The 23,653-nt window shown below is 41.1% G+C and overlaps 1 protein-coding gene across 2 annotated transcripts in view; it reads left to right on the top strand.

Annotated features, from left to right (window-relative positions):
• grk4 (G protein-coupled receptor kinase 4) overlaps positions 1-23,653 on the top strand; it is a 53,103-nt gene that overhangs the window by 8,513 nt on the left and 20,937 nt on the right. For both annotated transcript variants that reach the window (XM_086082352.1, XM_086082351.1), the window contains exons 2-3: positions 13,156-13,251; positions 21,475-21,587. In XM_086082352.1, coding sequence (XP_085938478.1) covers positions 13,156-13,251; positions 21,475-21,587 — 209 coding nt within the window. The remainder of the gene's footprint in view (positions 1-13,155; positions 13,252-21,474; positions 21,588-23,653) is intronic.

A 23,653-nucleotide genomic window follows, 5' to 3' on the forward strand; every position in this document is an offset into this window, starting at 1 on the left:
CGGTGTTTCCTCCAGCTGAGGGTCATAAAGCCCATTGCGTTGTGACTGTACCTTCATGTGAGGTTCATTTAGCAGTCATTACACCACAAATGGACTGTGTATAGAATGAGTTTGTTGCATACGGCGCTTTGAAAGAATGGGATTATGGGTGACTGCCGAGATCTGCAGTTTTCTAAGGCACAGCAACAAGCTAAGTTAATGTTTATCTGTGGTTATTTCTGTCATTTCTAGCTGTGCATTTACAAACGTTACACCGACACAGCTGAGGTTTACACAATTGATAAAATAGTGGCTGAGCACTGGAAATAGCACCGGTTGGTATCTTGTCGGAGCTGATGTGCAGTGGTAAAGAGTAACGTGACAAGTCAAAATGCCAGGTTATCTCACCAGAACTTTTTGTCCATGCAGTCAAAAAAAAAGGGGCTAACCATATGTTAAAGTTCTCTGGATACACTGTGGAGAGACTTGCAAAGGATGCGTGATCACCATCCCAAGGCGAGAAGTGCAGCAGCCTCGGCGTGTCCCTCATAGCTGATTGAGGAAGAGCAATCTGCTCGTGTGAGAGCTTGTCTTTGCGCCGAATTAGAGCATATGAGCGCAATCTACGTATGTAGTGTGGATGGTCAATATGTTGTGAAATTCAGATTAGTCATCGCAGCCACTAGCTGCCTTCTGCATTTATGCGAAAGCCGCTAATCACACTCTGGGCACGTCAGCTGGCTTGCGACGTCACTGGCTCAGCGCAGGACCGTCGCTAGTCATTTTGGGCCCAAGGTAAACGCAACCAACGTGCCCACCAAAGATTTTTTATTTTGATGTTATCATGGTTCCCATCATCTAAAAAGAGTGAATTTAAAAACAAATTCTCCTATTAAATATGTATTTGTAAACTATTTTAATATATAAATAAAATGTATTAAATTATATATATATTTATATTTGTTTGAAATTGCCCCACTGAAAATGTGTCTAGGTAATAATATAGTTTGCTGTTATGCACAAAGTGAATTTGAGAAATAAAAACTGTTGATTATATAAAAAATATAGTTTATACAAATACATGATTATTCTATTGAGTTTTCAATGGAATACTGAAATATTTGACATTCAACCTCCCCATTATATTGTTATATTTTTATTGTTTAACCTGGAAAAAAATGCTCGTCAAAATTACTAAATTTCTCCTCAAATGAAGTCATAGATTGCCAAAATTTCTCCTCACAAGAAGACAAAAAATCAACCCTTGGTGGGACTTCAAAATCATTCCTGACAAGAATGCCAGGGGGCACTTTTTTATGGCAGAGGGAGTTTGGCATTGTTGGTAGATGTGGTAAAGCATCAGCCGGCGACTGTAATTTGTTTGCAATTGTCCAGTTCTGTCTATCTAGTTCAGTCGCGTCGCTTGGTGTGTGGCTGACTTAAAGGCTACTGGCATGGCATTTACATATGTTAAATATGTATCGCTAAGTATTTGACCCATCATAGTGACTACAGTCAGCACACATTTTAACATTGGAGCAGTGGGAAGCTTTCTTCGAAACAGTTGGGGAGGGAAGTGCCTTGCTCAGGGGCATAAATTATGCTTTTTCACTTCCCCACACCAAAGGGCTTTATGTTTGCTGGTAGAATTAAGTCACTCACAGGGAACATTCTTAACCAGTTCAACACACATTTCCCCTGTTAGGATGTTATTGGTATAATTTATGATTTATTACAACTGTCAGTAATGCCCCCCATTACCTAAATAAAATGTATGACATTATTACAACTGCACTTGCCATTTTTTTTATGTCAGTCCTTCAATATCATAGGTGGGCATTGACTGGAATTGATGATTGATGGAAGTGCCCACCTTTTGGCGTGTTCTTCAGCACTTTCAACGAATGCTTGAAAAAAATGCACAGACTGAGCACCGAGTGAAGCAGGATTACTTCTGTCGATTACGGTGAGTACACACGGTCCTTCGCAATCAATTTTTGTGAGGCTTTGCATTATCAAGCATTCGCTGAAAGTGCTGAAGCACACTCCAAAAGGTGGGCACTTCTATCAATCATCAATTCCAGTCAATGATGATGCCCACCTCTGTTCATTATACTATAAACATCAAAGATAATCCTCAAGGCGTCTATGTGCTTTATATTTCACATTGAAGGGCTCCGTGCTAGAGACAGAGCGCCCATGAATTCAGCCATTTTGGCTCCTAGACAACTGTACACAACATATTGATGATTAACCTATTGGTCTGTTCTAGTCCAGCCCCAGCTTGTTCAAGTGGAGTTTCACAGTATTCTCTAGTCCTAAGCCTCTCCTATCTCCCCTTAGACACTTTAAAAACAAGGGGCAGTTTTGGATTTAATGGATTATGTCAAACTGAGAGATGAAGCTCAGCAAAAGAAAGGTACAGTATTGCAGGCCACAGCAGCTGTAGTGAGCAAGTGTGTGTCCTGCCATGTGCAGGGCCTGCCCTGTATGCTCCCTCTTTTGCGCTCAAATGAAAAACTCCCATGTACTAAACTAACATGAGGCCTACTCAAACCATTTCTGGTGAATCCTTTGCAATTAAAGGAGACATATTATTATATTAGACTGGTTCAATTCACCTGACGTTTGTCCATTTTAAAGGGGTGACCGTGTCTCATGCAAATGAGCCCTTTGCTCACCCAGCAACCCATAGAGGGGGGGTCGTTTCAGAGTACAGCATTCGGGAGCTGGGCAAACGGGGGTGAAGCTAGGGTTTTGCAAAAAAGCGAGTGGCAATTGTTCTCAAGCAACCGAGTGTTTGAACAAGAAAGTCAGACCCCATAAGGATGAAGTAAACACATCACCTGGATTTTCATTCATGAGGACAGCGCTTCATCACCTGGCCCCCAGATTATATTAATGAATTAGTGAATATGTCGGCATGCAGTCAATAACTCTTTCAAAACCCGAATACAGGTGTTCGCAATATTTTCTGGTAATAGTCACACTTTTGTTGTATTATTTCCTGCCTGTAAGTTCCATGTAAAATTCCCAAGTAATAAAAAACAGTGATGGTGTGTGAACAATTTTGTATCTTGTAATATAATTAATTAATTAATTCTCTCATGTTAAAAAAAACAAGTGCTAGCTAACTGTTAAGAACAACATCTGTGTATTCTGTGCGTTCTTGCTTTATGCATGTTTTCAATTGCAACAGTACTTGGGCAGCGCCTAATGACGTTTTACGATACCACAAGGATGTAAAAAACAGACAAGAAGGCATATTGAGAAATGGCTATAATGTCTTTTATTGACTGTAGAAAGTTAAATGGCGTGTATTTGCGTAATGACATTGTCCGTGTGTTGGGGTTTAGATCGCGATATGTATACTGGGGTAACTCTGTCAGCTCACGCATGTAAATGGTATTCTCGACTGTTTCAGAAACTGGAATTTTTTACCTTAAACCGAATATTGCACAAGTATATACAGTGTTCCCTTTCGCGGGTTCGCTGTAATGAGGATTTTGCATTAGTAATGCACGATCATTATCGGGCCGCTAAATATCGATATTGGGAGAAAAAATGCCGTCATTTCTATTGGTCTGGTAGCTCAGAATTTATACATTTTCTCACATTTCTCTCTTGTTTAAACATTCTCAATGTTCAAACCTTCATAAATGTTATAAAATAGATACATTACTGTAAAAAAAAAAAAAGCATGAAAAATTGCACCAGAACAAATCTGCGAAACAGCGAGGCCGCGTAAAGTGAACCGCGTTATAGCGAGGGAACACTGTAAGCGTGGGCTGTGGTTGGTGAGGTGGTGCGGTCGCCTGCCTTCGTGGAGGGCAGGCCCCGCCGGATCGCTTACCGATTGAGAGAACGCATTTGTCAGTTTGTGTGTGTGTCCGTCTTTAATAGAAAAAAAAAAGAAAAAAAAAGAAGTAAACAATTGGTCAAGCTTGGCGACTGGGAAAAACAATATATAGCTTGTGCACACACCAACCGAAGTCTGCTTGACTCTAAAAAACAATATTTATTATAAATATCGAAACCAAAGTAAAAGTTTTTGCGAGCGCACGACACAGCTGAGGTTCACTTGGTGCCCACAGTCACCCGATGGCCCAGAATTCCGAGGCACCGCGTCACAGCTGGCCAGTTTTGGCAGCCGGGAATGCTCGGAAGCCCTAGTGGTCACAACCGTGCCGCCGTGCCTTTTCCGTCTTAAACTGCTTTTACCTTAGTTGCTGCATACTATAATCGTATGGACTTAATCAATATTGGAGTACAGTACAAATTGACAAATTCTGTCGGCATGTCATGTCTGACGGGCAACGTACGAGGCAATGTATACCGGGGCAGCCGAGCATTCGCTTAGCTAAATAGCTAATGCTAGTCAGGATAAGTGGCTCAGAAAATGTATGGATGATAGTAAACGCTACGACAGCATTTAATATAAACGGCCACGACCCGTTGATTTTCAGCTACTGTATGGTGAGTCATATTTTTAACCTTTTGTTTTTATTGCTATGTTTATCCTGGATTGGATGGCAACCAATTCAGGGGGTATCCCGCCTACTGCCCAAAGACAGCTGGGATAGGCTCCAGCACCCCCGTGGCCCTTGGGAGGAAGAAAATGGATGGATGGATCCCATGTTTATGTCTACAAAATGGCCAGTAGCCATGAACTAAAATGTCTGGGGTCCTGTGTTTATTTTAAAATATGTGTGTCGTTGAAGCATTAATAAATACTTGCGGGAGTCGCAACAAAACGACTTAACAATTAGCCATCTAAACAAAACAAGCGCCCCCAAAATAAAATGCAAAATATGACCACTACGTACCAGTTCCTAAAGGGTAACTTTTTACATAGTTGCAAGTGGGTTCTTTGCTGTCTTGTGGATAATACAAACTCCTATCTTGAAATGTAGTCCCAAATTGATTCTTTCATTTTGGTCATACCACATAATTCATAAAATGGGCATCATCGGACAAACTTACCCTTTATTCTTTTAAACTGCAACAACAAATATATTTGTAGTTTCCTAAGAAAAAAAAGTTATCGGTTATCAGTACCGGTGGAAAAAAACAGTTATCGTGCATCCCTCTTTTGCATGCTTTTTTTGTTTTTGTTTTACTGTAATTTACCTATTTTATAAAATATATGATGGCTTGAACATTGAGTTTAAACAAGAGAGAAATGTGAGATGAGAAAAGTGTATAAACTGTGTGGTGAGGGGTTTTAGAGCTGTAAAACATAAAGCTAACTACTTCACGGATTTCATTTATTGTGGGTATTTTTTGGAACCTAACCCCAACACTGTATTTGGGTGTAAAAACTGCCACAGCTTGATTTTTTTCGTGCCAGTACAAGCCTAGTTTAACATGTTAAGGAATTTTGTAAGGAGAGGAAAAACTAAATGATGTGCGTCGTGTGTAGTTAACCTGGGAAAAATCACTCCAGCAATTGTTGTTTTAATCATTATTTTCATATTTTCATTTTGGAACTATTGTACAATGAATGATACACCAAGAACTGTGTGTATACCTTATATTCCATTAGCTGAGATTGTCTCTCAATTACATTTCTGTGCGCACGTACGCACACACCCACACACCACAGCATCGGAACACAACAATACGTCAACCCAACATGGCATGTCCAGCAGTGTGTGACATCATGAGAAAACAATCTACAGTGTGGACAATTCCGAACATTCAGACGTTTCTGATATTTCCGCATTGCAACGAACCTTACATGATGAAAACGGGCATTGTTGCCTGTGATTAGCATACAAACCAGGCAGATTGTTTGAAATCAAAATAATCCACACGATTGAAATTACAATGATCCGAAGTCCAATGTTTTTCAATGAGTGGAGAGCGTCCTTTCATGGAATAATACCGCCATTTTGACTTTTTTTGACGCAAGCTTGGAATTGCGCATACACCTGATCAGTATGTATGCAACTTAGCTCTGCTAGCTACTCTTCTATCTGTCTTCAGATGTCTGTCCAATCTGTTTTTTGACCCAGTTTAATCACTATGGGCAGATTTCTCAGTTGTTAAGAGTATAGAATTTTATAAATTTTACTCTGATGTGTCCAAGTACAGATAGATAGATGGGGGATAAAAAAAAAAAAAGGCATAATGAAGCATGCTTTCACCTTTGATACAAAACATAATTACTCATACTTCAGTTTGATTGTCGATTTGTTTACCTGTTACTCAACTGGCAAATACAGGTAGTGAGAGCGAACAGACATCCTGGAGTGACTGAACGGAAGTGGCTTGACGCCACCATGAAAAGGGTCTATTGTCTTAACATTATCGCCTTTGTTTAAAACTAATTTTAAAAAAAACATTGGACACCACTGCAACTTAACTTTGTTAATGGCAAGTAAACGTCTTCATATTAAGTATACAGCCTAAATTAAGCAAAAGGAAATGAGTGGAAATTCCTGGTTCTTGTTGTGGAACATGAGCGCATTATATGTCTAACCAGCATCTTAAACTGGTTATTGGGATTGATGAGCTAACTTGCAGACTTCTTTCTATTCACTTTTCAGTCTGGTTTGCAATAGTTTGAACACCATTGTCATGTTGACTCGTAACGTATTCACATTTCTGCATTCAGCACACACCTTCCGTCAGGGCCATATGAAGTGGAGGAAAAGCCTGAATTGCTGAAGGCATAACAAGAGCAAAAAGTTGTTTATAAGGGGGAGGGGAGCCCGAAGCTGAGAAGAGGCAAAAAGGGAGAGAGGTGAGGATTAGCAGGAGCGGTGTTGCCTGATACTCGCATGTTTCTGTCTTCCTCTCACTCGCTGACTTCTATTGTGAATATACACGCGTATTACTTTAAGCAAACACCGGGTCTTTACTTTGAATAGGCAACAGAGATACTCACAGCTAATGTTTTCCTTATCTGGGGCTACTCCAGCCAATCAAACGCTGTTATGTGAGAGCCACTGGAAAAGCAACAGGCCATTCGTTTATCACGGCCAGGCTCCATTGTGCCTGCGTGCGTGAGCTTGCTCACATTACAATAGCCCTAAACTATGTGTGACCCGTTCTCATTTCCTACCATTTAAGTTTTGTTTTTTGGGAGCGCTGAAGCCGTCGTCCTCTCTGCACCTCCAGTGCCGCAGGGTGTGGGACAATGGCGACAAGGCACGGGCTGTTATCTAATATTTAGTTAGACTTGGCGCGATCACGTTTTTCTGTACTCAATTCCAAGTCACGTGATTTGAATATCTGCCAAATAGTCCCGATCTGATACCTTGGCAATACATTCAAAACAAAACAAAACAAAAGTTTAGAAACGGTTTAATTTAAAATGGCCCCAATCCTTGGAATTTCAGCTTCTCAGCAGTATTTTATGAGATCAGATAGTAAATGCTGTAGTCCTCCATTATAGCAGACTGATTATCTTTGTGTTTAGTTAGCTGGATTTTTTAGCATTTACTACAATAATTAAGACATTAAGTACATTAGTCGAACATATAATACTTGCAAAGAGACATAGGAAAAATAAAACTAGAAAAAATACAACTGTTTCATTTTACGTATCCAAATTTTTCAAAACAAGACATTTGCATCAGCTTTTACTTTGGAAAACAACGATTAACATTTTTGCCAATTTTCTGACCAAACCAGTAATCAAATCACAATTGTCTGTACCTTTTCTGCATTGTCAATTTGACGCAATGTCTTTTTTCTTTTTAAATAAAAGGCTTAATGCAGGACGTCGCAAAAATAAAAACAATCAGATCTTTTTCACCTGATATTGATGAACTGAAAATGTCGAGTCCAGCCCTGATTTCCGACAACTATATATACTGTAGAATTGCCCTCGCCCAAAACTACATTGTTGTTACCTGTGTTTTGAGAAATTATGTCTGTGCCTAAATGTGGTGGAATTTTTAAATGTGTGTATGATCTAACAGATCAGATCCTCAATTTTCTTATTCATCTTTGAATGCTGCTTGTTAGGTAACATTATGAATTAGGGAAAGAAACTGTCTTGTCAAAGTCTCAAATGTGGAAGCTCAATTGACCCCAAACATATTGTGTGAAGATGTAAATACTGACTGCATGCTGCCATGCTTGGTCTGGATTCGCTGGACTTGTGGCTGAGCATCAGCGTGTGACATGTGTTCATCAGATGGGTAAGTGACTTCTACCACATGGCAGTTCAAAATAAAAGCGAGCTGTGAAGATAGTGGCGCTAACTATGCTGTGACTCTGAGGACTTTGCCAGTAATGCTGCTCAAAAGCTCCTTGAGACTTCTCTCTGGTATGGCATTGGTTTTCGTATTATCTTTTTAACATTCAATTTTAAGGATTTACGGAGGTATAGAGACTATCTATCTATCTCATGGGGGATAGATTTACGCTTGACACTGTAGTGGTGCGATGATGATGGACTGATTTGTGTGAAAAAAGTATGTGATCTGCTTATCGATCAATGCATCACAAAAAAAAAAAGATCATCCACACCTGGTACTTTGCAGACTATAGCCAGCTACAGACCAAGCAGTGTAGCGAACGCTGAACACAGCACGTTACAGACCAAACCAATAACTGAATCATAATATATGTTTGTGCATTTTCTTCACTGCCAATTTTTTTTGCCAGTCTAATAAAGAGCAACCACCAAAAACAATGGTTATGATACAGTAGCCTCCCTTACTAGGCTACCTGCACAGAATGCCGTGTCTATGTGCCATGTGTGTGTATAATACGTCCCCCAAAAATGACCCTTAAGTGTTTTTTGTTGTTGCTGGCATCCTCTTATACTGGCCAACATTTTTTTTCTTTTTCTGAGTGCCAAGGACATTTTTATGATTTGAGTAATTCTGGGCTGCTGAGACCAAAAATGACATCCATTTTGTTGAATTTGCTCTGGTTTTACAGAGATTTTTTTTTGACAATTAATTGTTAATTCATTTGGGGATATCAAAAAGGCTTGTCGTTTATTCTCCAATAAAAGTGAAACAAGCTTGTTAACTGCTAATATTGCCTAATTCTCGGAATGCTAGATTTTGATTGATGAAACAAAGTGACGTCGGTGTGCCGGCTTAAACAGCACACTTGAGCGAGCCTGGTTTGTTAAAAAGTGATCAGTAGGAACAACAATTGTGTCGGGCTGTCTGTATCAATGTGTGGAGAGTAATTTTTGTCTTATTAAATTGCCTTTCAAAAGTAACCGATGGCTCGAGCCCAGTGGTGGGCAAACTCGGTTCTCAAGGGCCGGCATCTTGCAGGTTTTGGAAATTTCCGTGCTGCAACACAAGCTGATTCCAATCAACAGGATCGTTACCAAGCTTATGCAGAGCTTGCTGATGAGCTATCATATATCAGCTGTGTTGGAGAAGGGAAACCTCCAAAACCTGTAGGACTATGGCCCTCAAGTACCGAGTGTGCCCACCCCTGCTCTAGTCTCTCACTGTCTTGTTTGCTTAACGGCTAGCTAGAAACTAGTCGCTAATGCTGGAAATGCTAACGCTGAATACTGGCAACAGGTGCCGTATAATACAATGTCAGTGTTTTTTTAGAGTCCTGAATTAGTAATTTAACTTGATTTCAGGATGGCGTTGTGTTGTTGACGTCGGTGGCAAAAGTTTGCAAGACACCACAATGATATGTGAAGGACTCCCTTGAGTTAATCACAATATCAATCTGGCTATTGCCATGTTGGAGTCGCTCAAAAAATATGTCAAGTGAGTGGTCACACGGTGATACACTGCCGGAAACAACTTAAAAAAATAAAAGCAACCAAGCCACTACTTCTATCAGCACATTACTGCATTTGGTAAGATTTTATTTAGAATTTGGCTACACCACTGGCTGCGCGTTCCTTCATGGATAGCATGAACAATTGTTGCTGCTTTTAGCTTGACCAGTTTTGCTCATGGTCTATACAGACAGAACCATTTTTTGAAACCAGGTATTCTACATAATTACATACATTTGTATAATTAGACATTAAATAATATGTTGGAATGTAAGTACGCCATTTTCATATAACATCAAGGTTATTTGATTTTTTATGAATCTGTGTACTGTATTGACAATTTACTTCACAAGTCTCACTCGGTGAAATGACCCTCCCCGTCCACTGAAAAGCATTGGACTTTGGGTCATTGTAATTTGATATTTGAGGATTATTTGGATTTCAAAATGTGATGAAATGTTGTTGAGTACTATAACAATCTGCCTGCATGGTTTGTATGCTAGCCACAGGCAAAGGCAATACAATACCCTGTTTGTTTTCACCTTGTAAAGGGAGCATTTGCATTGCGTTGCCCTGCAGTAATATTAGAAGTGCCCGGCTGTTTGGAATTGTCAATCGTATGGTGGGACGATTTTGGATCATTTTTTACATGTATGGGAAAAAATGTCTTATTCACGGGATTTTACAGTAAATAACAGACATATTGTAGCTAGTTGTTGTTGTTGTTTTTTTTACCACACCAATCACAAAACTACGCAAAAGCTATTACTTTGTGATTGGATGGCAAAGTATGCAGGGCGGACTTGTGGGGGTGTATAGAAAATTGTAAAGAAAATGTCGTACTTGAATTCCCCTTTAAGCTTTTTCTATGAAGAGGATAACACTTAACAGCCATAAAACCCAAGATATTGGGGCGACCATATTAATATTTTCAGAGTGAAGTGGGCATGAGTAGTGATGTGCACATGAATTTTGGTGACAATTGATCACGTTTTTCTGACATTAGAACATTCAGCTTTATTACATTACGCGTTTTAGACTGTCCCATGCTGCGGCAAGTGATGGGAGGCTAATGAGATATTTTGCCCTAAAGCCATTCGGTGTCTTACCGTGAAGCATCACAGCAAAGTTTTTGTCAGCAAGGAATAGAAGGACTGTAGTTGTAATGAAAGTAAAAGCTCATTGCACCATGGGGTCACCCATTCATTTGTCAGGTCATATTTGTGGCTAATGCTTTTCTTGAAAAGCTGGTGGCGGAATGTAGCAGGAAATATAACCATCCCCCACATGGTTCCGGTTATTAAATGAGGTAGGGGGCTGGGATGTTGTGGCTAACATTATAAACAATTTTGCTGTACGATTAGAGGGCTTCTTGAAAGTAAGGGCAGTTCAGCTGCTATGTGTCTTCTTGAACTTGAGTCATGTGACTATGCGCACATGCTTAGACCTGTCGCTGAGATCCTACGTGATGATCTCAGAGTTGACTGATGCCAACTGGCCTGATGTTGGTGTTTATGGAGCGCCCCCGTTCTGTCGGAAAGGAGAACCAAAGTTAAATAAATACACCCATCATCCGTTCTGCATTAAGGGCTTGCACACATGGTTTTGACGTCAGAGTGACATTAAACAGGGTGGGGTTGCCCAACGAGCTCTGACAGGCACGTGCACGTGCGCGCACCCACGCGCACACACCCACACTTAATTACACTCCTTCCCCCACTGGTTTTTCTGTTCTTTTCAACCTGACTTTAAAATTAGATAACAGTTTCTATTTTCCTTTCCTTATTGTAAACTCATAACAAAACACTTCTCACACCTCTGGCATCAAAGAATTTGAGCTCTGATGTTTTTGGTAATGGGACGTCTTGTCTTCATCAATCATTCTTGTTTTTTGGCTCAAATGTCTCCAAGGATTTATCCTGCTGTCAAACACAGTCAATTAATTAGCCAACGTTATGTTTTAACTTTTTGCATTTTGTACTGCATGCGTGCGCATGTACTTTATTATTTATTATGCGCTGCACTGCAGCCTCCCAATAGGTCTGTCAATATTTTCAACATGAGACCAATGTGATCCTATCCTTGTTAGATCTGCTTTCCAGTCAACAAGTACTGTGCTGTACTGTCCCAGTAGGGGAAGCCTCTGTCAATACATGGTTGCCCAACACAGTGGCCTCACCACTTTTGATTTCTATCTTTGTATTTGTGCGACTTGGACATCGACACGCTGGGCGGCGACCCCTTCTGATACAGAGTTGGAGCGTTTTTTTGCTTTGGTGAGATGCCTTGTCTCATACAAGTGAGCCCGTGCTTACAGCAGCACAATGGACTTGTGGTTAGCACATCAGCCTCACAATTGAGAGTTTCTGGCTAGGGCCTGGTCGATTTTAGCGATCGGTCGATTATGGCCCTTCAGACAACGACTATTGGTCAATGTTTGTTATCGTTTTTACCTTTATGTACTCGAACCATTTACCAGGTTGAGAAATGAGCTTGTTGAGTGATAGAAAGTAAGGCACATTAGCATCTAACTTGTTCCGTTACCTATCACCAAAGGTGAAAGCCTTCGATTGCCGCAAAGAGTTTTCTCAATGGGCAATTAGTCTTGTAGTTATTTTCCATTGACATTTTTTAAAGCTCAACATGCAGCGCTACAGTATTCAACACGGTGTCAGATTTCTTCTTTTGTGCCTTTTCTTCTTCTTCTTCTTCCTAAATCATGCGAGAAGAAATAAAGTTCAGATCACAGACATATTGTGTGCGTTTGCAAAAAAAGCCAGTGTATAAAACATGGACGGCACAAACATGGTTCCGGCGGAGCTTTGAGGCAGAACATTTTAGTCGATCCTATTTTTACTTGGTGGACTTTTTCCCCCGGCCCTATTATTTATAGTCTGTTCATTACAAAATACATGTACAATATTATGAACAAATGGATAATAGAACATTGCCTCGTGGAATAATGGGGAATAGTGGGACTATTTTTTAAAATAAATCAGACGATAAATTGGTAATCGGGATTATTTTCTTGCCAAAAATGGACATCAGCCCCCTAAAAATCCATATTGGTCGGGCTCTAGTTCTGGGTTAGAATCTCAGCTTCCTGATTGGAGTTTGGATGTTCTCCCCATGCTTACGTGGGTTTTCACCAGGTACTGAGGGTTTTTCTTAAATTTTGTTGCAGAGGCAGACATAATTTGTCCAAAGGTCGAATAACCCCTAGCACATGTAAAGCCAGTCTTCACAGAGAAGTCTGTCAATAACACAGTTTGCGTGCATGTAAAATATTGGTTGTTCACCGCGTGCGGTACTTCTGTATGGAGGTGACTAGTGGTATGATACACTAGGACCTGGACCTCTGGTCACACCAAGGTAGCAAGCATGCTCACATATACGTGAGGAAAGACCTGCGATGTGCTATGTCACCATTGATCGTCTCTGTCTCTAACTCTCAGGTGGAGGCGGGAAGAGGAACGGTCGCAGTAAGAAATGGAAAGAGATGCTAAAACTACCCCATATCAGCCAGTGTGAGGAGCTGCGTCGCATTATTGGTAAGAAATTGGTTTGCGTGTGAGACCGAAGGATACTGTGGCATCATGGCATGCTATGTCAAAGGGTTGGGTCGGACTGCAGGAGGAAGCTCAGATCGGACTTCCTTCCTCTTTGGCATCGCCACCCACCCGCAGGCGGGGCACAGGAAACTATTTGTGTATGTGTCTGACTCAAGGAATTGTCTGCTTGCATTTCTTCAACTGTGCTTTCTGTCTGTTCATATACCAAATCATAACATCTCCACTCCAACTTGCCTCCTACATTGAGGATTAGCTTTAGAGTAATTAGTAGACCTCGATGATAAGCAAGTGTTTGAGGTCTTAGATCAGCAAGTGTTTGAGGCCAGCACAACACATCTGCAAATCTGTGTTTTACCTTTTTGTTGTTATGGTGTGATGGCATCAGTGGATGAAAAATGCTATATTAATGCATGCTTTAGTTCATTGCTGAGTTGGTGTGTTTTACTTTGGAAATATTGTTACGACTACTAAGGGTTCCTTGCGCGCTGTTTAGCGTCAGGCACGTTGTTGAACAGCTGAGGTGAGTCCTTGTGCCAGTATTTACGGAAGTTGTCACAGTAGTTACAACGGTGCGACAATCTCCTTCCTAAAACCACTGTGGTTCTTAGCACTATGTTTTTTTTTGTGCTGCCACTAGCACTGCTGTCTTTCTTTGGGTCCATGAAAAAGAAAACTGCCGTGGAAAAATCAAAATGCACTCGCAATTGTACGGAGCACCTCCGGGAGTATTCACGCTCGGACTGGAACTGAGCAACGCTTCGTCTCGACTACCGCGACGTGAGCATTCGGTATCGCTCGGCTTCACTCGGCTACCCGTACGTTCGGCGTTGCTTGCTTTGGTGGGTGTTCAAACTCCGAGAATGAGGTTAAACTGCGAGACATTTTTTTACTCAGATTTTTGAGTCAAAGTCCGATTAGTTCTGAAACGTTCGAACTTCGAGGTTCCACTGTATATGTTTGCGGAAATGGCCACGTCACCCCTAAATGCAAGATGAATCACAAAAACATTTCTTTGTGGCAGATACAATACAATACATGGTTCTGTTGGATTAAGCGTCCTTAAAAGCATATATTTACACACCTTTATCAGCATTGCAGGTGAAGTAAACGTTCAGATATTAAGATGTATTACATTTGTGGTGGTCATTTTCCAAAATATGGGGCAATGGCCAAATCTGCGACGGCCCTATAGTTGAATGTTTTCTATAGGGCTTGTTTTATGTTTACACCAAATTTCATGGTTTTATCATCAAATAAAAATTGTTTCCACGAATCTGCCGAAGTAGTGTGCAATCACATGTAACAGTGGATCACGGCTATCTCTTCTGTTTGTTGCATCTCTAACCACACTCCCCACCCCCACATTTGCACCTCTCCCTACTTTCTATCTGCCTCCCCCTCCTGCTATCTGGCTTTCCGAGGAGAATCATGACAACAAAATGGCAATTAAAAATGTGCCTTTTACGATGGGAAAAGAGGATTGTCAACATCGCCAAGAAGTTAGCGAAAGAAACGGCAAGAGAAAAATCAAGAAAGACAAGTTGAAGATGTGGATGTGGTCATGACCATAATGAAACAAAAGTATCGCTCATGAGTTAGTTAAAAAAAAGATCACAGTATATGCGTAAAGAAGCGTAAAGAAAAAATATGTTTTGTGTCTGTGTGTCTGCACTCAGCAGCTGTTAAGGGTTTCATACGTCACTGTTACATAGAGGCTATTGCGTAATTTCCCTATCACACACAGCGCAGGATCAAAATAATCCCCTGTGCGTACTTAAACACACTGACCATGTAGCCACACACACACACGCACACGCACACACACACACGCACGCCATTCCTCATGCTTTTGTAGGGGTGAAAAGATACAGTATAGACAGTGATAGCAGTGTCTTTGTTGTGTCTTGATAATGTCAGGCATTTGACCTTAGCCTTGACAAGTAGGTCACTTCTAGGAATCCTAGATTGCATTATGTGGGCTGCAACCGTTGTGTCTGCTAGCCATTTGCAGCCCTCACTCTCCATCCATCGTCTTGTGCTTTATTTCATTTGGTCTCTCTCAGTTAAGACTCAAATTATTTTCAGTTTCAGATTCACATCATTCTAGAAGTTATTTGGCAGAGTTTATTGCACCTTGGCTTGGAGCAAACCTGCTCATTGGCACTTTTGTCATTCAACTCTTGACTTTCTCCTGTTAAGTTGCGGTAATACAGTAAATGAGTTGGAGACACTAGCCTGCGCTCTTTCAGTTACTGGCTGATTTTTTGCGCTAATGCTTATCGAACCATCAGCAGCAGCTTTTGTCTCACGCATATTACATCATATAAACATGCTCTCAGTTAGGAGCTAGTTTTTTGTGCTAAATTTTGACGCCTGTTAACTTTTGTTTTTTAGGATTGTGACCACCAGTACAAGGCACACTTCTGTAGCTCAATATTGTTAAAAAAATATCACAGGGTTCAGTCTCTACATTTGTGTTGGGGTGAGGTGTATGGGACTCACTCCCTAGCCACCTTCCAGTTTGAGTCAAATAATGATTCAGAGGTCTGATTTGATCAATTTACCAATGTTGACCTATTTCTGTGTTTTTTTTACTTACTTTGGGACTATGTGCAATAGGGTGGCCCATGCCCAATGGGTGGGAGAAAATGTTCAAAAGGTTGCGCTCCCTGCCTTTGCCCATGTTTCTTTTCATCATAGGAGTAAGTATACGAAAGAAGAATCCGAATGAACGACGTTTATAGGTGTCGCAAAAAGTCGACTTTTAGCTTCAGACGAGTTAGTTCGTGTTTCGTATTGACACTCAGACAGCCCGAATGTGGCCCTCTTCAGACGAATCCAGAAAGATTGGGAGCTTATCAACAAGACCAGTTTCTCTGCGGCAGAAGACGACCTGTTCCCCGGTCCCCTCGCCGAGATATGCACGGAGGCCAGGAGCTTCTACCTGGAAGCCGTCAACCAGCACCAAGTCAGGGAGGACTACCGTGAGTTGCTGGAGCTCTCCCTCGCCGTCCTGAGTGGTGCTTCACACGCCCCTCCCTTCCGCCATCCCAGTGCTATGCATAGGCCATCTACAGCATCCTGATGGTCCTCTTCCAGAACCAGTTCCGTCTGACAGTCCGCGAAAAGAAGGGTCCCATCCGTGTTACGGTCTTCGTGTCGGTCTTCTACGCGAGTTTCTGGCACGGGTCACCGTTGCCCGAGTGCACTTCGCTTCCTGCAGCTCATCGACGTGTACCCTAATAAAGGAATCCAAGATGCCACAAACAAGGCTTTTCGACAGCACCTTAAAGTAAAGTTAAAGTACCACTGCTTGATTGTCACACCCACCTAAGTGGGGCGAAATTCGTTCTCCGTATTTGACCCATGCCCCGAGGGAGCAGTGAGCAGCAATAGCAGGGGCTGCGCTCGGGAATCATTTGGTGATCTAACCCCCCAAATAGGCCTGTCACGATAAGAAATTTTGCTTGGCGATAAATTGCCCCAGAAATTATTGCAATAAACGATAATATTGCAGTGTTTATATAATTTTCAACTAATAAAATGATAATGGTATAATGAATAAGTCCAAAGAATTCCCACACATGAGCAGTTCATTATTTTTCTTGTTACAAAACCTTGTTTCTAAAACTCAAAAACACATGTGTCTTCTTCATGCGCTTATTGAAAAACATGCGTACCCGTGGCAGGGGATACCATTTTAACTACTTTAGCACAGCACCGCCACCAAGAGTGCGTGTCAACTTTGTCAAGATGATTCACTCCTCTATACGCTAAGCACGGTTTAGGAGTCAGTCGTGACAGGAAAGTTAACTTAATACCCACCCAGTGTCTTTGGTAAAGCCCGTATCTCACTGAGCAGCACAAGATTGCAAGGGCGTGTGCACGTAGCGAGTGTTGCTTCGAAGCACATGCAATGAATAAAAACAACACCGATAGCTGTGGTGCACTGCTAGCAATAATGCTACATGGCTATTAGCAACGCGACTGCCGCGGCTCACAAATGAGAAGACCCGATGGGACACATGCAAACCAACATGTTTTAAAAGCCGCTTTATGGGCTCCCGGGAGACCATGTTCGTGTTTGTGTGTGCGTGAGTGAGTGAATAGAAAGACGGGGAAAAAAACTGACACAGAGTGAAGCAACGGACCAGCGTGAATTTTGATGACCTATGTAAACAAACACCCACGTACATGGCTGTGAATTCTCACCTCCAGCAAAGTTATCGAGCTCATTTTTTATTATCGTGCAATTAATTGATTTATTGCATATCGCGACAGCCCTACCCCAATTCCAACCCAAAGTGTCAAGTAGGGCAGCAATATGTCCCAGTTTTATAGTCTTTGGTATGACCTGGCCAGAGACTGAACCCACAACCTACCAGTCTCAGGGCAGACACTCTACCACTAAACCACTGAGCTGTGGTTCCTCTCGGACCAGCTCGTAACTGTTGCCCTCTTTGACGACTGGGTGTCGGACACCAAGGCCTGCGTGGTCGCAAACCTCAACCAACCCCCTGCTGCTGCGAAGTCGCTCAAGCCGTTGGTGGATGGCACCTTGGACCACCATGCCCCCCTCAAGTCATTCGTCAGCTGCCGTTTGATGGGACTCTTCGATCTCCTTTCGCAAAACGGCCAGGAAGAGGCGCGGGCGACCTTCTGCGGACGGAACCAACCCTATGGCCAGCGAACCGGACTTACGTTGCCTTCAAGGAAAAGGCGCGGGCCGTCAAAGTCATCAACGACAGGGCGGAGTGCGGTGTAGCTCTTATATAGGACTACAGTGGGCGTCTCACCCAAAATGAGGAAATGCATATTGCCTGCTACTCCTAGTTGCCAAACGCCGCAAAGAGTTTCCTATCCCCACGAAGGCCATCCTCAAGCGTTGACTTTGAGTTGCCATTCCAGCCTCCAAGCTCTGTTTTCTGTTCATCTGTGCCCTTCAGCCAGAAGTAGAGACTTGGGTAGAGGATGCTGGCCTTTTAGATGGTATTGGATACTGTAACTGAGGACTGTGCCCACCAGCTGGAGAGTTGGGGAGAGAATGATGGTGCCTGATGGTGTTGAATGCTGTGATGACCAGACTGAGGATGGTGGCCGTCAGCCGGCTCAATGAAATTTTTTGTTCATTCTCACTGTGTTTTGTTTTAATATCTGTGTTCAGTTTTGTGTGTTAGACCACGATTGTGTGAGAAATATAACTTTCATTTTCATTTTGTGCCCAGTTTCCCAGTTTTGTTCGAGCCGGATGCAAATAAATGTTCCCTGGTCTGGTCATTTAAATTTTTTTGACTTTTTTGCGGCACCTTTAAATATTATCCAAATCGGCAGTTTTTTTGTGTGTGGATACTCACAATGGCCAACGGAACAGGGGCAAGAGGAGGGAGCGCAGCTTTTTTCCCCAAAATAATTTTGGGACATTCTAATGTGCAAATTAAAATGCTATTTGTTACGACCGCTGTTTCTATGATGAAAAGAGACCTCCATTTTTTTTGTTAACAAGAATTATAGACTCACTTTTACAACATATTTCTTGCCATTACAAATTTGGCTTGTTTTTGGGGTAGATCTGGGTCCTGCTGTATGCTAGCCCTCATCTCGCTGAACCAATAGCGAGTCTGACTTTTGTTAAATTGACACCCTGAGGACTGGATGCATTTGAAGCACCATCGATTTGCGCGCAGCTGTAGTATTCACAATAAAATTTAATTGGATCATACTTCGTTTTTGTTTTTTGCACATGACCTTTAGAAAATGTATTACGGTACCAGTAACTAACAGTAAATTTGGTCACTATAATAATAAAACTTTTCATTTCTAGATTCTAAATTTGCTTGGTTGCTCTGTTAGACTTGGATCAGTAAATGAAGGTGTATACTTTCATGTTTTACTAGATCTTTACATACCCTTAATTATCCCCAAGATGGCTTAACGACCCAGCCTGTTAAACCAGTGTGAAAGTACCGGTCCCTGATATCCATCCAAATATGTGCAGTGTGTGGCCATGTTATCTTGTTCTGCACACACCTGCAACCGCCAGTATTTTAATGGAGCTGAACAGCTATTGTTGCATGGCAGCAGTGAGCAATGGCCGGTTCACTGTACTGCCAATTGCACTCTAATATAGTCATCTGCACGTGCTTATCCAAATAGCCCAAAAATTATACACTTTGGAATTTGACCGTTTTTCTGAGATTCCAACAGCAAGTTTTTTGTGACTGACCTTAAACAACGACAGAGAGAGAAAAACAACTATCCAGTAGATGTTAACTGTGAAGTAATTGGACTCAAATTGCAAGCAGAAACCAATCATGTATGTGCCTAAGTTAGTAATTTAAGAGCATTAGACGTGACGTTGCTGCTTTGTTAGCATGACATTATATATATATATATCACTATTCATAGGTCACAATTCGATTAATCCCGATACAAATCTATAAGTTGATAATTGCGTTTTTTTCCCCCCCCCCAACTCAAATTTAGAAAATACTAATCCGTAAACTTGTACATGTACACTGTAAGATTTGTACAAAAATTTATTAATTTATCTGAAACTTTAGGCTTATAACCGTGAGCCACTTTATTTAACAAACAATCTGTTGCAATCTTTTTTATGTTTGAACAGCATTAAAAATAAAATATTAAGGCTTAATGTTCCATTAAAATAAAATGTTTCCATTATTAACGTGTAAACCCTAAGTAAGACGTTTGTTGAATATTCCCATAAAAAAATGTATGTTTAAAAATCGATTCAGCCGCATATCGAATCGATTCGAGAATTGCGCGCTGTAATAGCGCGATATATTGCAGAATCGATTTTTTCCCAAGTGATAGGTGATAGGTGGGTTGCACCTTGAACTGCTTGCCAGTCAACTACAGGGCACATATAAACAACCAGCCATTCACACCTACGGAAAATTCTTAGTCTGAAATTCACATAAAAAGCATTTTCTTCCATGCAAGCATGGAGAGAACATGCAAACTCCACTGCATAAAATTAAACAAAACATTTTCATTTGTTTATTCTTCATCCATTCATTACTACAGATGGAAATGAGCTTTGTGCTAAATCTGGTGCAAGCAGCTTGTCATGTCTTTTAATAAGGATTGTGTGTTCACATTGTGCATAAACTTACTTCAGCTTACTCTATTTCATTTATTCTCACCTTAGCAGACAAATGCTTTAAACATTTTTATTGCACAGCTTCTCTAAATTTGTCTTCATGAGCATCACATTTGACAGCTATTTCCAGCTGACAGGGAAACACCAAAGATGTTTGGGGATCAATGATGTAAGGCAATCCCCGAGGGATAGCACAATGAACTTAAGAACAGGAGATTTGCTTCGTGAACGTTTGCACATGACATGTAAAAAAAACATCAGGCAGTGCAGAGAGGCAATAAAAGTGCTGTCTTTACAATCTTTGATTTGCTTACCCGGGTTACCTAGGCCTTGTGATCATGTGAATGAGTTACAATAATAAGCTGCAGAGCGGAGGGAATGCTGGGTAATAAACTGCAGCTGGGAGAGCAGTCACAAATATTTGATTTACTATTGCAGGTTGTTTTGTAGGTGTCACCCCTCAGACATCTTCATCATCTGCTTCCTTTTCACTCCTCTGGAAACACGTGTGAATGTTTTCATTTGTATGTATGGTCTTACTTTGTCTTTATGAATTGAATGTGATTTTCAGCTTGTGACATTAAAAGTCTTGGATTCGTCCTCATTTGGGTACTGGTGGGTGTACAGCTCAGTTGGACATAAGTTGGTCCGATTGGGCCCTGCTGGACAGATTGCTTGCGTTTTTACAATGAATCTATGTTTTTTAACTGTCTGCTTTCTTTTATGTGGGATTTGTTAAATAAAATAAAAATCCCTCAGCAGGACCAACAACATTGGATTAAATGAATGGAATTCTGAATGATTTCTGAATTATTTGGAAGTTGACATGTAACTGGCTCTTTTATATTAATTTAACAATATAAACCATACACAGCAGGAGGAGAGGAAAAGCTCAACCATCAGACAGCAAAATATGCAAAATTCTGTTTTGTCCTCATATAACCACAAAATTACTTCTTTATTTTATTTTTATTTATTTTTTACTTTTGCCTTTATTTGGTATCTGAATGTTTTGTGTAATGCTACAAAAGCACGTAGATGATCAATTCTCGCTTTGTGTACTTGTCTCTACCTGTCAGAGAGGGACTATACCAGTCTATGTGAGAAGCAGCCCATTGGTCGGCTTCTATTTCGTCAGTACTGTGACACCAGGCCGGAACTGAAGCGCTGCATCGAATTCATGGACACCGTGGTAAGAACAAAATCATTTTTTTGTCATTTTTTTCACACAGTCTTTTTTTTTTACATCTATCCCTGTTTGTTTGTTGGCTTCAACATTCCTGTGTTCCCTGTGGGATCAAAGAGGGGTGCCCCTGTACTTTCCCTGATCTTGGCAATAACATTGGGTGTTGGTTGGGGGTAGTTGGGGGGTGAACGAAGGAGGTAATTAGTGACAGAGACAGGCTGTCAGAGAGCAGACCCTGATCCTCTTCCTCCATGCACTCATCCGTGAGGTCAGGCCCACGTCAGCCTGGGGAGTAGGCAAACACAGGCCCAAGACTGTGTCTCAGCCCCCGGAGGTATGCGGCAAATGAAAACAGGAGCAAATCATGCTTATTTAAAAAGAACACACAGTAGTCATTTTTACGTTTGGCGCACATGCGCTCCATGAAGTAATTTTTTTCATGGTTAGCATGAATAAGGACTTGGTGTCATTTGCATGATGTTTAGCTGTTCAACTGAGCTTGTTTTTGAACAAAACATACAGATCGAAACATTCTACAGTGGGCCCCAGCATGAAACCAGCGGCATGCCGTGCATTCGTCGGGGCCTTAAGTGGCAATTTATTTGACATGATCCCGCCTCTCTAATTCCACCACTATCCTGTTGCAATTATGGAAACCATCAATACTATACAAAAACACATAATATTGGAGGACAGTACTGCTGATTTTGAAGGCCCTGGGTAGATTAGATAACATGGTAGCTCAAAAAGCGAAATTTGCTTGGACAAAAATCCTCCTCATACACTTGCTGGAATTAGTGCAGCCAAGGACAACACTATGAAATGAACAAAATGGACTGTTGAGAATGAAGGAATATGATTTTATACTTTCATTACAAATTATGATAATCTAACCTGTAAATGTTGTACAGGTCAGGGGTAGTGTTGTCAAAAGTTACTTGTTTGTGACTTTTGTAAGTTACAAAATGTACACACCGTATCAGAATACAATACTAGTTTGTCATGGTATCGATAACAGCCTCTGGCAGTCAGGAGAGCATGCAATGTGACCTGCCGTTCTGTTGTTTCATTTGAGTAAAAATATGTTTTATGCCTTTATAAAGTATTTCTCTTTTTTTCTTCTTTTCTTTTCTTTTTCTAAATAAGTATCGAGTATTGATATCGCACTTGAAATGTTAGTATCGTGACAACACTCAGTGGTTCTGATAGAGTTTAGGCCCCCCCCCCAAAAAAGACCTTGCTGACCCTGACCACAGCTTTAAGCCACATTAGTTTTTTCTCTTTGAATGTGCAAAAATAGGATGTCATCTTGCCAGGTATGTAGAATCATTAATATTGGTATAACCTCTTAGCAAACTTTCTGGTAGATTGGAAATGCTTTTCCTGGTCACGGAACACATTTGCTTGGCCTCCTGTTTCTACACAAAATATGAGCCCTAAAATGCAGTTTTTAAATGGTGGTTTTATCTTTTTAGGGAAAAATAAAAACATTTGAAGCTATCTGGTCCTGTTCGAAAAAGTACCCCCCCCCCATTAACACATTAATAGGCTGTGGCTTATCACGTTTTTCAGGATATCCGAGTTTATTTTCTCTGACCACATCGTCTGGTTACCCACAGACCTTTTCAGTCAGGAAAACACTTCGTAAATCGAACCTGTTTGACAAAGTGAGTTGACCGAAACTTCTCCAATAGCTGCAACAAAATACCACGATCCAAACAAATTCAACAACAAATGAGAAATAAGTTTATTGACATCAATCAGTCTAGAAAGGAGCCTTAAAGTTAATGTGTGTGAGTGCGTGAGTTCGGTGGGTGGGTGGGTTTGACTGTTCGGAGGGTGGGAAGTTGTGTGTCTCGTTAGATCTGGCCTATATGTGACATAGCATTTCAGACAAAGAATATCCTATCACCAGTAGAATATGGTGATGGTAGTGTGATGGTCTGGGTCTGCTTTGCTAATTAAGGGCCCTAATTAAGGGCCTTAATTTTCCTCTTTACCAGAAAATCCTGAAGGTGCATTCATTCAGGCATTATTTTGTGACATCAAACTGAAGCGCACTCATGTTCTGC

Source organism: Leptonotus elevatus, chromosome 8 (genome assembly GCF_054856555.1).
Source record: "Leptonotus elevatus isolate MCC_2025b chromosome 8, RoL_Lele_1.0, whole genome shotgun sequence".
Classification (NCBI taxonomy): Eukaryota; Metazoa; Chordata; class Actinopteri; order Syngnathiformes; family Syngnathidae; genus Leptonotus; species Leptonotus elevatus.